At 37.0% G+C, this 15,763-nt stretch overlaps 1 protein-coding gene across 2 annotated transcripts in view; it reads right to left on the minus strand.

Moving 5' to 3' along the window:
- Window positions 1–15,763, minus strand: part of BANK1 (B cell scaffold protein with ankyrin repeats 1) — a 311,689-nt gene that overhangs the window by 27,814 nt on the left and 268,112 nt on the right. Inside the window, exons 10-11 of one of the 2 annotated variants that reach the window (XM_061164327.1) lie at window positions 14,256–14,555; window positions 490–555 (exon numbers count right to left, since the gene is read on the minus strand). In XM_061164327.1, the coding sequence (XP_061020310.1) occupies window positions 490–555; window positions 14,256–14,555 (366 nt within the window). Of the gene's footprint in view, window positions 1–489; window positions 556–14,255; window positions 14,559–15,763 lie in introns of both variants that reach the window. The other variant, XM_061164326.1, reaches the window with a different exon arrangement.

Here is a 15,763-nt window from a genome sequence, read left to right on the forward strand (position 1 = left end):
AAAACACATAAAAAACAAAAAACATTGGATCCAGTGCCTAAGGCAAGAGAACCACGAGAAAAGGGTACATTGACTGGAGTTCAATGCAGAGCACAGAAAACCCATGCGGGTCTCCTCTGGGGAATCAGTCATCTGCCCCTCCTACCAAGTTAAGTTCTAGAGACTTCTCTTTAAAGGTCTCCGAGGCATGTTAGAGAATTTGTCTTACTTGACCCTCCTAGAGCTGTGATAACAAACAACATCATCAACATCACCGCAAATATCTTCATAAGACTTGTTAATTAAAATAATTTACTTTTATTAACTAAAAGAACTTTTTTGCATTAATCTTTTCATGGAAAAGTTACATTTGGGTAAGATAGTGACTTAGTAAAATTAATCAAATACACAGTTATTTACTTCTATCATAGGAGACTTTAGTCAGTATTCATAAGACTTCTTTAACTCTTACTTAAAGATTATTAAATAAGCTGAAGTTTGTATCAATACCTTGTTTCTTAGGACCATGGAACTTGTCACTATCAGATTGTCTTCTGGCAGCCTTCTGTTGAAAGACTGTAAAAAATAGAACACATGTTATTTATTGAACATAAACACTAAAAAGAACATCCTGTAGAAGACTCTAGGAAACTAGAATGCAATACTTCATTTTCCTTAGTAACAATTCCTGAATTGTATTATTTTTTGAGTAGGAGCATTATTAAATTTACAATTTTCTCATTTGTGCAGCTTATCAGTCATTTCAAAAAGCATCTTCTTTGCTCAGAGTAGTATAATACTGATGGAACGCCTCATTAAACTGTTTAAATCAAGATATGATTCCATTTTGATATCAGGTAAAGATAAAAGCTGCATTTTGTTAAAAGTGATTAATGGTAAAATCACATGAAAAATTCCATTTGTACAGAAATTACTCATGCTGACTTTTTGGTGATAAGCAAGGATAATAGACTGTTTCTTCTTAAACAGATGAAAAGCCTGCTGTATTTCACAGATGTAATAATAAAAAAGACACTTTATTCTTGCATCATCTAGCTAGACCTCAGGCCTATTAAAGCAGCTTATTCGAATTACTTCATTATCTGAAAAGTGCTTTGTTCTCATTTATTATTTCTCACAGAATTCTGTGAGACAAGTCAGCATTACTCATCCCATTTTGCAGATGAAAGATAAGATTGATTGTTCAATATTTATTGAGTACCCACAAAGTTCTGTATACCTTCTGGCATTTGTTAATGAAAAAGTCTATAGCCTTTAGAGCTTGACTCTAGAAACTGAACATCCCAGAGTTCCATTTATTTTTAATGGGTAGGCTAAACTACAGAGTTTGGGAACTGCAAGAGGCCTTGGAGGACTGATCCAGTGTCATATGTTTACAGATGAGTAAGGTGGAAATAACTAACATTTAAAAGGGCTACATAATATCGAAACGACCCCAGAACTGTTGCTGGTGGAGATGTGAGTTGGACCCTCAAGCCTTGCACTTCAATCTATCGCGTGGTTCTTCACAGCACTGCTGCCCCTCGTCTTCCATAATCCATAACCGAGGACATGCTGTATGGGGAATATAACCAATAATTTATTGCCTATCAATGGAGTCTAATCTTTAAAAATTGTGAATCACTATACTGTACACTGTAACTTAAAGAACATTGCACATCAACTATTCTCCAATAAAGAAAAAGAATTAGAAATCACATAAGGAAACAAACCACAGTGAGACAAAGTCAGCAAAACAGCATATCAAGAAGTAAATGTAATGAAACACTCTGAAAGAAACTGTAAAATAAGTATGTTCTGTCAAAAGAAAAACAGCAGAGAAGGAGCGCTAGAGAGAGGATTAAAAAGAACCTTAGGGATGGACTTCCCTGGTGGTCCAGTGGTTAAGACTTCACACTTCCAATCCAAGAGGTGTGGGTTCAGTCCCTGGTCAGGGAACTAAGATCCCACATGCCATGTGGTGTGGCCAAAAAAAAAGAAAGAACCTTAGGGCATTTCCAACATGCTTGTGTCTTTACTCCCCTGAACAGCTCCCTGGGAGACCCTGGGTAACCCGACCGAGGCACACAGGAGTGGCAGTGTTCCAACTGGATGGATGGTGCTTGACCACTCTGCCTGGGAGGTACATCCCAGCAGTATTTTGGCTTCTTTGATTTTAGTATTCTTTAAACTGATCTAATATCAAGGTCATATCTGTGGTGAATCCAGATAGCACTTTTTCAAATTTAACGAAGTTCCCTGTGTGTGTGAGTGCTAAGTCACTTCAGTCATGTCCAACTCTTTGTGACCCACCAGGCTCCTCTGTCCATGGGGATTCTCCAGGCAAGAATACTGGAGTCCTCCAGGGGATCTTCCTGACCCAGGGACTGAACCCACATTTCTTATGTCTCATGCATTGGCAGGTGGGTTCTTTACCACTAGTGCCACCTGGGAAGCCCCAAGAATGTTCCCTAAACGATGTCAAATCAACTATTATTTATTATGCATATATACTTTGCCAGCTGTTGTCAACAGAAAGGGTACCCTTTGCTACTGTCTTCCTTCAAATAGGAGAAGCAAATATACTTTCAGTGTATGACGTGTTTAAGAGAAACTACACACATGAAATAACATTTTTTGTTGAAAATCAATTTTCTGCTTTAAGTTAGCATTTGGAAAACATGCTAAATATAACTTACTGGTAAGTTCTGGAATTGTGGCTTACATTTTTTCTCAAATAAAATATACTGATGGATATATGGTATATGAATATATTTTAGGATAATAAAAGCATTTTTACAAGAGGTGCTTGATTGTTTTCATTGGCCAGTTCTAAAAGTCTTGAAAAAATAAAACACTTTGGAAATTTTAATAACATGCAGACACTCTGGGTTTTTTTCACCAATATTGTTAAGACAGTAACTGAGACTGTCTCAGACAAAAAAAGAGCTGTAATATGGAATCATTAAAATGGGTAAACATCTGAATCCAAAGATAAAGTCAGAAAACAAATTTGTCCAATAAAATGCACTTTTATTGGTAAGCTTTAAGAACTCTGATAAATTGTGAAGCTATGATAGAGTACTGGTACATAGAATTACTTTTTCCAGCTTTTTGGCATTAATTTGTTAAAAATCACTTTATTTCGTTGAAATACATTTTGCTGACAACAAATGTTCAGACTTTGTGAAATAGAGGAAATGTTAAACAGGTAAACGGTCTCAGTTTCTAGATTGAGAAGTTACAGCAGTGTATTTACTGTTGATATTTAAGTAGCTATTGTAGCTATAACATCGTGAGATGGGGTGTAGGATTGGGGTGAGGGGTAGGATGCTCTGAGTAGGATGATGATGAAAGTGCTGATCACAGAACTCTTTAAGAGGAGGACAGGCACTAAATCATGCTCCATAGTATTGCTGTTGTTTAGTTGCTGAGTTGTGTTTGACTGTCTGCGACCCCATGGACTGTAGCCTGCTAGGCTCCTCTGTCCACGGGATTTTCCAGGCAAGACTACTGGAATGGGTAGCATTCCCTTCTCCAGGAGATCTTCCCGATTCAGGGATCGAACGAATCCACATCTATTTTGGCAGGCGGATTCTTTCCCACTGAGCCACCAGGAAGCCCCTCTATCTGTCTAACCTCCCTTAAAATTCCCTTCTAACTCATCTCCAGCTCCATCGACTACAACTGTTTCCCTCCTTCCACCTAGAGATAAATCTCATTTCCTTACAAGAGCTCAATTAGCAATTAACATATTTCCGAACACACCATTTCTCATTGCTATGAAAGTTAGGAGGTGTTTTTGAATATGAGTTTATCTTGGGAAGATACATATATTAACTTGTTTCCTGAAGAAAGAGCCAACCCATCCAAATGATGACCAGTACAAACATGCATACCAAGGACACATGCTCTAATAGCCTTAGGAAAAGATATAAATTCCAGAATTTGTTAATCTTTCTTTTTACAGTAAACATTAGCTGAAACATTTAAATTGCTTCTGCCAGCAAAATCTTGGTTCTAGAAAGTTTTATGCATTTTAAGCATAAAATGCATAACATTTATAGGAGACAACTAGAAAATCCATGTTATAGGGAGAACCAAGCATTGAGTATGGATCACTCAGATTTAGATATGAAAGTATTATTTTTGTACAACAGGATTTGTGCTAAGATGAGAGTCTGTTCTAAACATACAGTAACTGAAAAAAATCGAAATACCAGAATGGTAATCAACTTGGGACAGTGGAAGGAGTGTAGCTTTATCTTAATATCAACAACATGCATGACATAGGAAAATGACTTTTTCCTTTGGGCCTCTATTTCCTTTGCCAATGAAGTTAAGGTTAAGATGAGATGACCTTTAGTGTCTTACTCAGTTCTGACATGCTAAAATGCCACCAATTCTTTTTTCCCAAGCCAGTCCAGGCCAAACAGTTCCTGGATGAATTCTTAAATGCACATGAATTTAAATAAAATGCATGGTTTTGAGGAAGCAATTCTTTTTACTGGAGGTTTAGACTAACAGAAACAATAGAAAGTTAAGTCACAGACCAATGTTAGTTTTTTATAATATATGGAGGTGGTCTTGTCCCCATGTGTTTGAAATCTTGGAGAATATTATTCTTGACAGTATTTTATTGCGTCAATATTCAAATGATGCTGTCAAGGCAATTATGACATAATGTCAATTTTGATGATTCTCTGACCGAGTGAAACCTTATTTTTCTCTTCCTACCTAAAATTGGAATTTAAGGAAAAAGAATAATGAATGCATTATTAGTACCTTTCACTACCTTTAAACATTAAAAAAAGTCCATAAAGGAAGAAAAACAATTTTTGAGGCTCAAAATAATCTCAAACAATGCAAATGCCCCAAATACCAACCCATTTATTTTAAATGTTGGTAGAACAACTTTTGTAAAATTTTCTCTAGAATAGAAATGACACTGAATGGGAAAAATTTGCATAGTATTAAATATTCAAAATGTTAAGCAAAGCAGAACTATCAGAAGAGCAGAGGAGGAGGAGAAGGTGAAATATAACGAATTCACTTGCACTATTTGTCTTTCCAGGTTGCTTCTGCAAGAACATTCTTCATGTCAACCTCATTAGTGGCCTATTTCAAGCAAACAGATTCTTCCAGGGCTGCCCTTCTTTGAAAATCTGATAAAGCTTATTTGGAATTATTTTATAAGTGGCTAAGGTAATGGAAAGTCTGTGCAATAGCCAAGTGCATCCATAAAGAAATGAATTATAAGCCACAAAGCCCTTGATGTTTCATGCCCATTAGAAGTGTGAAATGAAATGTTGTTTGGAGCTGTATACCTATCACTGTTGATAGTTCCTGAAACCTGGGATTTGATATAAAATGAAATATACAGATCAGTATTTTGCTTCAGGTCCTCAGTATAGTAGCATTTATTAATCACTCAGCCAACTTTCATTAGATTGCTGACCACGTAGCTAAGTGCTGTGCTAGGTCCTAAGGATGCAAAGGTAAACAAGACATGGCCAGTGTTCATTCTGTCCTCCACTTTGGTGTCTTATTTTAAGCAAGAGTCAGATTGTGTCATTAGTGCCTGCTGATGAGAGGACAGAGATGAGAAACACGCAGGAAGGGCAGGGGCCATAATGCAACCTCCACAGCCCTCCTCTGCCTGCCTTGCTCCCCCGTCTGTACCCTGAGCATGCTAATGACAAAAAGGCAGAGTGAAGTAAAGACAAGCAATGTAAACAGCTCCTGTCTAGCCAGCAAAGGCAGGGAACAGAACGTTCTAACCCTGTAAGTAGTCATACTAACTAATCAAATCGAAGCTCAGGGAAGAGACGTAGCCTCTTTGCAAATGGATCAAGATAGACTGAGTCAGCTTAAAAGCACCATTTCATTCTGTTAGCAATCGTTGCGGGTTGCCAATTTCAACAAATTTATCGAACTCAGGTCACCACATTTGAATAGGTGTGTGAGGGGTGGCACGGTCACAAGCAGAAATAGTCACATCAGCCACGTGATATGAAGGTCTTTCATCTGAAAGCAGTTTACTGACTGGCAGACATAGAGCCAGGAGTTGTGGGATTTTGGGGGGAGAGGGGGATGGTGAGGATCTACAGATGGTCAGTCAGCACACGTGAAGTCACAGATGTGGTTACAGCATACTTGGGAGCTTGGTGGTGATGGGAAGTTGTAAAGCACATATATCTTCATGAAGGAAAATAGTACAGAAATTCTAATTCAGTGGAAATATCAATGAATGCTTTGGTTTCCTAAGGAGAAAACATTAATTTTCTTTCCAGTTTGTAATGGAAACTTAAGTCTGATAGATGTGTTCCCATAAAAATCTTCTCCCAAACCAGGAAATCTCACTATAAATTACCTTTTCTACTTCTAATGAACTTAATTTTTATTTAAGTAGAGTACAAACTGCTTTGATTTGCATATTTATCCTTTTTGATGCAAATAAGAATATTTCTGTTCTTGAAATGTTTCTTATTAAGGAAGTTGGGACATTCAGAGAATGACAGCAGTTGGTTTATGGAGTTCTGTGTCATTAGAGCTTAAGTCCATTATAATGAGTGTTTAGCAAAGTCTCCGTTCCACTACTGGGCAGGCAGGTCTGTCTTCCTCTTGAACCAGGCAGGCAACATGTACTGAATACCTACTGCTTACAGAGCACTGAACTGGGGGCTAATTTCTTCCCATAGGATTTCATGTGGGCTCACTGTTTGACTTTACTTTTTGAACATCTGTATTCAATAAAAAAGGATATTAGTGTAGACATTAGTAATGTCCCTAGTAATTTTTCTTTTGTTTCAAAGGGAAGTGGTTTGGGGACTTCCCTGGTAGTCCAGTGGTTAGGGACATTGAGTCTATCCCTGGTTGAGGAACTAAGATCCCACAAGTTGCAAGGCCAAAAGAAAAAATGAAAAGCAAAGAAAAGTGGTTTGGGTTGTTAGGAAGTCACCACCATCCTCTAGAAGCTGTGATGGGTTTACCTTTTGGTTCTCTGGCCTCTTTTTTTTTTTTGCTTTATATCAGGAAATATTACTGTCCTAATAAGTAACCAGTAAGACTGGGTTACTCCCACTCTGAATAAACATTAAATACTAGTTCTGCCAATAAGACTCAAACTACAAAAATGCAGATTGAAAATTTCAAAAGGACAGGGTTGTTTGAGATTTTCTTGTTTCTTATGGTGGATCTGTATTGCTATAAACTTCCCTCTTAGAACTGCATTTGCTGCATCCCATAGATTTTGGAAAGTTGTGTTTTATTTTCATTGCATTTTATTTTCTGACTATCTCTTTGATTTCTTCATTAACCCATTGTTTTTTTAGTAGCATGTTGCTTACTCTCCATATATTTGTGTTTTCCCCATTTCTCCCTTGTAATTGATTTCTACTTCCATACCATTGTGGTTGGAAAAAATGCTCGATATAATTTCTATCCTCTTAAATTTGTTGAGACATGTTTTGTAGCCTGGCATATATGTTAGTAACATCTATGTCTTAGCCATGACAATCAAAAATGTCTCTAAATATTGCCAAATGTCTCCAAATGTCTCCTGGAAGGCAAATCACCACCAGTTAAGAACTACTACTCTAGGTCAATGGGGCTTCTTATTAAAACACAAATTTAACAGAGACTCTAGTGGTAAAGAAACACAGATTTGATCCCTGGGTTGGGAAGATCCCCTAGGGTAGGGCATGGCAACCTACTCCAGTATTCTTGCCTGGAGAATCCCATGGACAGAGCAGCCTGTCAGGCTATAGTCCATAGGGGTGCAAAGAGTTGGACATGACTAAAGTGATTCAGCAGGCACATGAGTATTGTACTTAAAGGGGTAAAGACCAGAATTCCTGGCATAAGCACAGCTTGAACAACTGCTCCTTTGCAGAGTTGCACCAGTACCCTATCCATATCTTCAAACAGATGATACATATATCCCTCTATCCTGAGACCACCTGTGATATATTAAGTCCTGAAGATAATGGTTTGGACAAGGTCACTGGGCCAGAGAATAGAATGCAAGGCATTTGATTTAAGGCTTACTTTAATACATGTGACCATATCTCTTCACTAATGAGGACAGATAATAATGCTAAAGCTGAAGCTCCAATACTTTGGTCACCTGATTCAAAGAACCAACTCATTGGAAAAGACTCTGATGCCAGGAAAAATTGAGGGCAGGAGGAGAAGAGGGTGGCAGAGGATGAGATGGTTGGATGGCATCATTGACTCAATGGACATGAGTTTGAGCAAGGTGTGAGATGGTGAAGGACAGGGAAGCCTGGTGTGCTGCAGTCCATGGGGTTCAAACAGCCGGACGTAACTTAGTGACTGAATAACAATAATGAGATAGAAGCCATTCCATTCTGTCACATTTACAATGATATGGATTAATTTTCCTAAGTGATTCTACAAGGTTTTGTTTTGCTTTTTTTTCTTCTCTGCCTGCATTTCAATTGCATTGGACGTGATCAATTTCAAGTACAAGTGAATTGCAAGTGGAAAATTTCTGAGCAACTGAGTCGTACTTGACATTTTAGGGTCCCAGTAGCTGAGTAGCTCTCAAAAAGGTCATATACAACTTTGCTGCACTGTAAAATGCCAAGGGCAACTCAGTAGCAATTGAAAATTGAAAGGGAAATTATATTCTACTCCAAATCAGCAACATGGACTCTGAAGAATGATCTTGGTTTTATTAATTGTATGAGGGGAAAATGGGAAATTGTTAATTGACGCTGAAAATTTTTCCACAATAGGCAGTCTTCTCTTTGCATGATTTATGGATATAGTTTTATTACCAATCTATTTATACTATGAAAAGTTCTCATTTTGTTTCCTTGATGAGTCTTAAATCAAGAATTCTGTCACTAAGGATTGTAACTCCTTGTTAATTCCTCTATATTCTTGAAGCTTAATGAATCTGATCCTTTTCAATGTTATAGCAAAAGATGGAATGAATACAGTATTTAGAAACAGGCAGGCCTCAAAAACTTTTCATTAAGAAAAATGAGTTATTCTTTTTTGGTTGTTAACATAAAATTAGGTTTAGTATAATAAGAATGGAATTTAAAAAACCCAGGAACGTATCTCTTGATAAAACGAACCATGGATTCAATTTTGTATTAATAAGCTACATTTCTGTGGACAGGGGATAGTGGTGATGGAGGAAATAGGTTTTCTGTCTGATATGTCATGCTGCATGAAAGAAGTTAGAATGCTTAGCTATAAGTGAATATTCTAGAAGTTTGTCCCATTATGTATGGGCTCCCCTCTTCAAACTAGGAGTACTTAGAATACTTAGTTTAAAATGGGAAATTTATAAATTAGTAGACTGATATATTCTTTTGATCATCCTCTGTAGTGCTAGTGAAGTCTCCTGTTCTACCCACATTGATGTGGTTCTTGTCACTTTTGTCATTTATTTGTATTTGCTTGTGTGCTCTGTCACTTAAGTTGTGTCTGACTCTTTGTGACCCCAGTCTGTCAGGCTCCTCTGTCTATGGGATCCTCCAGACAAAATTACTGGAGTAGGTTTCCAAGCCCTCCTCCAGGGGATCTTCCTGATCCAGGGATTGAACCCATGTCTCTTGCATCTCTGCAAGACATTGGCAGCTGGATTCTTTACCACTTGAGACACCTGGGAAGTCCAAACAATCCTTAAGGTACATATTATTTCTGTTCCCAACTTACAATGAGGAATTTGAATCTCAAATATATGAAGTTTTTTGCTTAGGTAATATCAGCTGAATCTGAATCCTACCTTCAAAGCAGTATTGGGAAAACCCAACTTTCCTCCTGGGCTTTTCTTTTCTGTGTGTCTCCTCCATCTCACACCACTCTCACCCTTCATTTCAGACATTTCTGGTCACCAAATGTGTGGACTTTCCCCCCCGACCAAGTCCTACAACACCATATGAATATACCACAATTTCCATCATTCTAATTCAATTCTGAGACTATCTACCTGGACATTGTGTCGATCAATAGATTAAGAGCTCAGTCCCATAAGCCTGCTTCCATTCTACTGCAGATGCCAGTCCCAAGGCTTCCTACAACTTCTGTCTGATTTGGTTACAGACTGGAGATTCTTACAACCTCCCTCGGGTTCTATTTAAAGGCTGGAGTAGCTTACAGAACTCAGGGAAACACTTATTTCCCAGTTTATTGAAGAATATGATAAAGGATACAGATGAACAGCCAGATAAAGAGATATATAGGGCAAAGTTTGGGAGTCTCTGGCACAAGAGAGTCTGTCCCCATAGTATCTGGGGGCATGTCACCCTTTCTATGTGTTTGTCAACCTGGAAGCCCCTGAAAACCCATAATATCAGCATTTTATGGAGGCTTCCCCACACAGTCATGATTGATCTTTAATCCACTTTCAGTCCTTCTCCCTTCTCTAGAGAGTGAAAATTTCAAGCTTCTAATCACTTGGGTGGTGGCTCGGTGGTAAGGAATCTGCCTGCAATTCAGGAGATGCAGGCGATGTGAGTTCAATTCCTGGGCAAAGAGTCAGACATGACTAAGCAACTAAATACACAGACAGACAGACACACACACATATACTCTATTATCCCACAAAAGCCAACATGATTTTCCTATCTCTCTGGTTTATTTGCCTAGTCACTTTGCTATCACTTTCTCGAGTTTTTGAAACAGTAAGTTGGGCTTCTCCATCTGCATTCTTCTTCCATCCCCCACTCCACACCCTTCTCTTTTGGCTACTTTAACATACCCCGGATGGGCCAACATTCTGCTATTGCTTCTGTGCTCTGGCAAGAACTAGAGCAAACTAATATTCTTCAAATTGAATGGATGGCTTTCTGGGAAATGGTGGATATTCTATTTAATAGAGATGGGTGAGCTAGGAAAGAAAAAGGAAGCCGTGATGAAAGACATTTATCCCATGAAATGCAAAGAACATCAAAAAAGAACTGGCTGATGAGGTAATGTTAGATGGATAACGTGAGAACAATATGATCAACAATCAATAGCATAAAAGGAAGAGGCCAGCAAGTATATCCCAGTAAAAGAGAAAAGGAAGAAATAATGGAAAGGGACTTTGATGACCTCATTTATAGTTCAGTTTTTGCTACTGGTTTGAAATATGGGGAAAATAATCATACTTGCTTGTATATACTTAAGTGCAAAACAAAAACAAAATAAATCATATTAACAGTGATCCCTGTCTGCATATAACACAAATGCTGTGAGAACAAATTTGATTGTGTAATTGAATGAAAGATTTCCTGTAAATATTGATAGGTGTTGGACATGGGATGAGTAGGTGAGATTTCTAAGATTCTTTAAAGTTCCTGTGTGTCTGTATAAAAGACAAATTGTACCATGGTTATGTAGGGGATTTGAATAATTAATACACAGAAAGAATTTATCATCTGGTTCTTAATAAAACTTTATATAATTAATAAACCTATGAATGAGGAGAGCCATCCCAATGCTCTTATAGAACATGGAGCTTGGTTGGCAGTCTAACGCAGGCATTGCTTCTAATTCATTCTTCAATGAAATAAGGCAATCATCTATGATGGGCAGTTTGTTCTTGGAGAAAGTGAATAGAAGGACCATAGCACATGAGGCACAGTGGGTGAAAGGAGTTTCAGACACCGGACTGAACATAGGGACAAACAAGTTAAATGGTGCATTCTGAGTGGTGAAGTTTCCCAGTCTTCTTCCCAGACTCTGATCTCAGAGTGCTAGCAACTAGGTATATAAATTAGGTTACAATTAGTTGGAATTTATTCTAGATATACTGAAAAACAGGAGACTAGATCTACCTAAACTTACACTTTGGGATAATCCAGTGAAAAGCTGGTTACATCATTGCCCTACAGTGCAGTCCATAAGTGAGCAGGGGAAGTTTCCATTTAGGTTTCAGTGCTTCATTCTTCACCATGAAAGCATAGTGAAGAAGAGTCACCTATCTGATGTAGGTGTCAAGAGTTCCAGACCAAAGAGACAAACAACAAGCAGAGATAATAGAGATGATATGAGAACTAAGGAGAAATAAATATCACAGAAATTTATAAATTTGGATCAAAGCAAAATGAGACAAAAGCCATGACAAAGAAATTAAACTTCATTGCCCCCACTACCAGTAAACAAAGAGAAATGAATGATACAGAAAAAGAACAAATAGAACACAAGAATGAATTCATGGAAAACAAGAACATGACAGTTGACAGAAGGGTGAGAAGATAAAGAGCAAAAAGTAGAGAAACACAGCATGGTCTTTGTGGTCCTGAGAACTCCCTAAAGACTGAGATACAGATGATGATGTACCTGTTCAAAAATTTCTAGAAAATAACCAAATTCTTTCATTAAATTATATGTCTATCTTCCCTCTTCAAAAAAATATTTATTGGGATTTAACAACTTTGTCTAAGAGCTAGTACAGCTATCCCTCAGGTTCTACAGGGAATTATTTCCATGACCTCCTTCCTCCACACCAGAATCTGCAGATGCTCAAGTCTCTTCTGGGCTTCCCTAGTGGCTCAGATGGTAAAGAGTCTTCCTACAATGCAGAAGACTGGGGTTCGATCCCTGGGTTGGGAAAATCCCCTGGAGAAGGGAATGGCTACCCCCTCTAGTAGCCTTGCTTGGAGAATCCCATGGACAGAGGAGCCTGGCAGGCTATAGTCCATGGGGTTGCAAAGAGTTGGACAAGACTGAGAGACTAACGCTTTCACTTTTCAAGTCTCTTTTATAAAGTGGTACAGTATTTGTCTATAACCTATGTTCATTCTCTTGTCTACTGCAAATCACCTCTAGATTACTTACAATACCTAATATAATGTAAATGCTATATAATTAGCTAAAAATACAATATAAATGCTATGCAAGCAGTTGCGCTGGAGGCAAACTCAAGCTTTGCTTTGTGGTACTTTTTGGAATTTTCTCTTATTGAATATTTTTGCTGTGCAGTTGGTTGAATCCTTAGATGTGGAATCTGCTGATATGAAGGCCTGGATATAATATCCTAGAGCCACTATGTTAGACAATGTGAAAAATTCTAATTACAACTTATCCCTTGCCTTAATAATCTAATAATTGTTCCAGCTGACATTTTATTTTAGCTGAAAACTTTATTAATTTGTTATTGGTTTCTAGTTGTTTTTAATAGTGTCTTGAACGTTATCAGCAGATCACTGTTAGGTGTAAACGATAGTGGAAAAACGTGCTCAGTTTTCTTATACAAATCTCTCCATACATACTGTTTACACGACAGAATCATTTCTTTTGCACATACTGATCACAGATGAGTAACTGTTCTTTTTGAGTGAATCTGTGGTATATATTTAAGTGTTCTGCTTGCGTACTTGGTTTAGATTATCTGAATGTATAATATATTGCCTCTCATCTTTAGTTATCATGCAAACATTTTGATTAATCCCAAATATTTTATTCAAAAATCTCTAATAAAAGGTCAAATTGTACTATATATTTATTTGCATAGCTGTTGCTTAGAACACCCTAAGGATAGAAACATTGGTTTACTTCACATTCTCAGTCCCTAGGGTGGTATCTAACCCCAAAAGTGCAGTTAAGTGCATGTGTCTGTGATACACTGATGAATAAAAGTCATGTCTTAGACACCAGGGACTCATGGAATGCACCAAACCAGAGTACACAAGAATGTTAGGAAAAAAATTCAAAGCCAACACATCCTACTGGGGTTTTAGATATAAGAAAGCTTTAAGGATTTTTTATGTTTTTTATATTTAGATTTAACTGAAATGACAAAGAATTGAAATCTAAAATGAAGCAAAAATTCTATCATGAATGAAGTGAATTTTAATCATTGGGGGTGAAGTACAATTATCAAAGAAACTGGCCTTGCATATCCAAGATTCTAGTATTCAAAATTGTTTAGATTTTTAAAGTTATTGTGAATGGAAGAGGGGCAGAAAGTAAAGCACCTACATTTTTCTTGTGTTGCACATTATTCACGGGAATTGAGCTTCCTCTTATAGAATTATGGAAGACGCACCAAACAGTATTTCTTTGCACATACTATGGTTTCATAGTCAAAACTATCCTTCTTAATGGACAATTACAAACCAGAACCCCACACATTGTCCTTATTTTCTTTATCCATTGTGTGTTTAAATTAAAAAATGGGCCACCACAACTTAACTATGACTCTAAAACATGCTTTTAATCTTTGAGGCTTTAGATCCTACCAAAAGACAGGACATCCTCCAAAAACACATACACAAACAAACAGTAACAGCAATAACAACACAGATTACCTTGCGCTATGTAAGGTGTAGTTTCCTCTTTCGGAGGGATATTTGTGGGTCGTGGTGTGGGGGCAGGAGGTCTGTTCATAATGAATGAACGACTTCCAATTTTTTTCTTTATACTCCTATTGGCCAGGATTGTGTCATATTCACTGTCATCAATCTCAGCAAAAGTGTATGGGTCTTCCTCCTCTTCCTGATCCTTTTCATCTTCTTTCTTCTCTTCTTCGGAATCACTTCCTGTTTCATATCTTGCACTGAAATCACACCAACTTTGACTTCTTTCCATTTGGCCTTCCAACAATTTCCCTGCTTATAAAATATTTGAATTGTAGTTATTTATATTTTATACAATATTATTGGTGTCCATCTGTCAGTTGCTTGAACTCCGCCCCCCAGATAATTTGTATATTACTGTATAAATTCCAAAAAGAGAAAAGTGATTCATGTAATTTACTAACATAGTCTCCTTCAGTCTGTAATTGTCAACTTCTTAGAATAAGTTTGTTAAAGACATGGAATTCTTTGAAAACATACAAATAGGCATATAACTACTTTCCACATAGTTTATGAACGATTTAACATCAGGAAATCAAATCATAAAACTAAGCCTCAAATATCAAGTACTTTGAAAGCCTGTGTTTTTCAAGCCTAGTGTTTTCAAATTTTTAAAAAAAGTTTGAAGTCATTTTACCTTTTATAAGGATTGAACCAGGTATTTTGTCTAAAATCGATTTCTCTGAAAATGACAGAGGGGAATAGCCAAAAGCTCCGTTGTTTAGCTTCTCATACTAAGTCTCAAGCTGGCTCTCTTGATTTCTATAGGTCAACATGAACCTCATTCCTTGATAAAGGATATTGAAAGTCGAGTTCATGAAATAAAAGATGGCATAGAAAATCAATGGCTTGAAGATTAATTTTCAAGAATTAATCTTTTATGGTTAATAAATAGTCTTTATTCAGTAGTTTTTTATGGTTTTCATATTCAGCAAAATCTTTACATACTTTTATAAGAACATATTAAAATATTCTAGCAGCAGTTTATTTGGAAGACAAAGATACTATATACTGTGATCAATTAATAAGTTGAAGAGAATTTTGATGGTTCTCTCTGCCAGATGATGAGAAAAATTTTTTAAATGTGTCCTTTTGACAAGTGTTAAAGTATTAATGAAAACAATAAAAATGGAAATTATTTCAGTTATTGACTGAAAAATTGTTAATTCTCTGTGTTGTTCTGAGATTCATGCTCATGAACTAAGGAAAAATTAGTCTCCTTTCTGTTTAGTAAGAATCTGATAAAAAATTTTTAGCTTACTTAGTGGATATTTTAGTGGGAAAACTTAGGAGGTAGGGAGAAAGAGAAACTGGTAAGAGAAGAATAAAAAGGTATTATTATAAGAAGGTTCAGCAACTGTTTTGGGTAGGTTTATGAGGCGAGACCAAAGGAGAGTCTGAGATCACCTCCCTGCTGAGTCTTAGCCTAGTTAGTTTAACCCAAGAAGTATGAATGCTAA

The sequence above is a fragment of the Dama dama genome, chromosome 17 (assembly GCF_033118175.1).
Source record: "Dama dama isolate Ldn47 chromosome 17, ASM3311817v1, whole genome shotgun sequence".
NCBI lineage: Eukaryota > Metazoa > Chordata > Mammalia > Artiodactyla > Cervidae > Dama > Dama dama.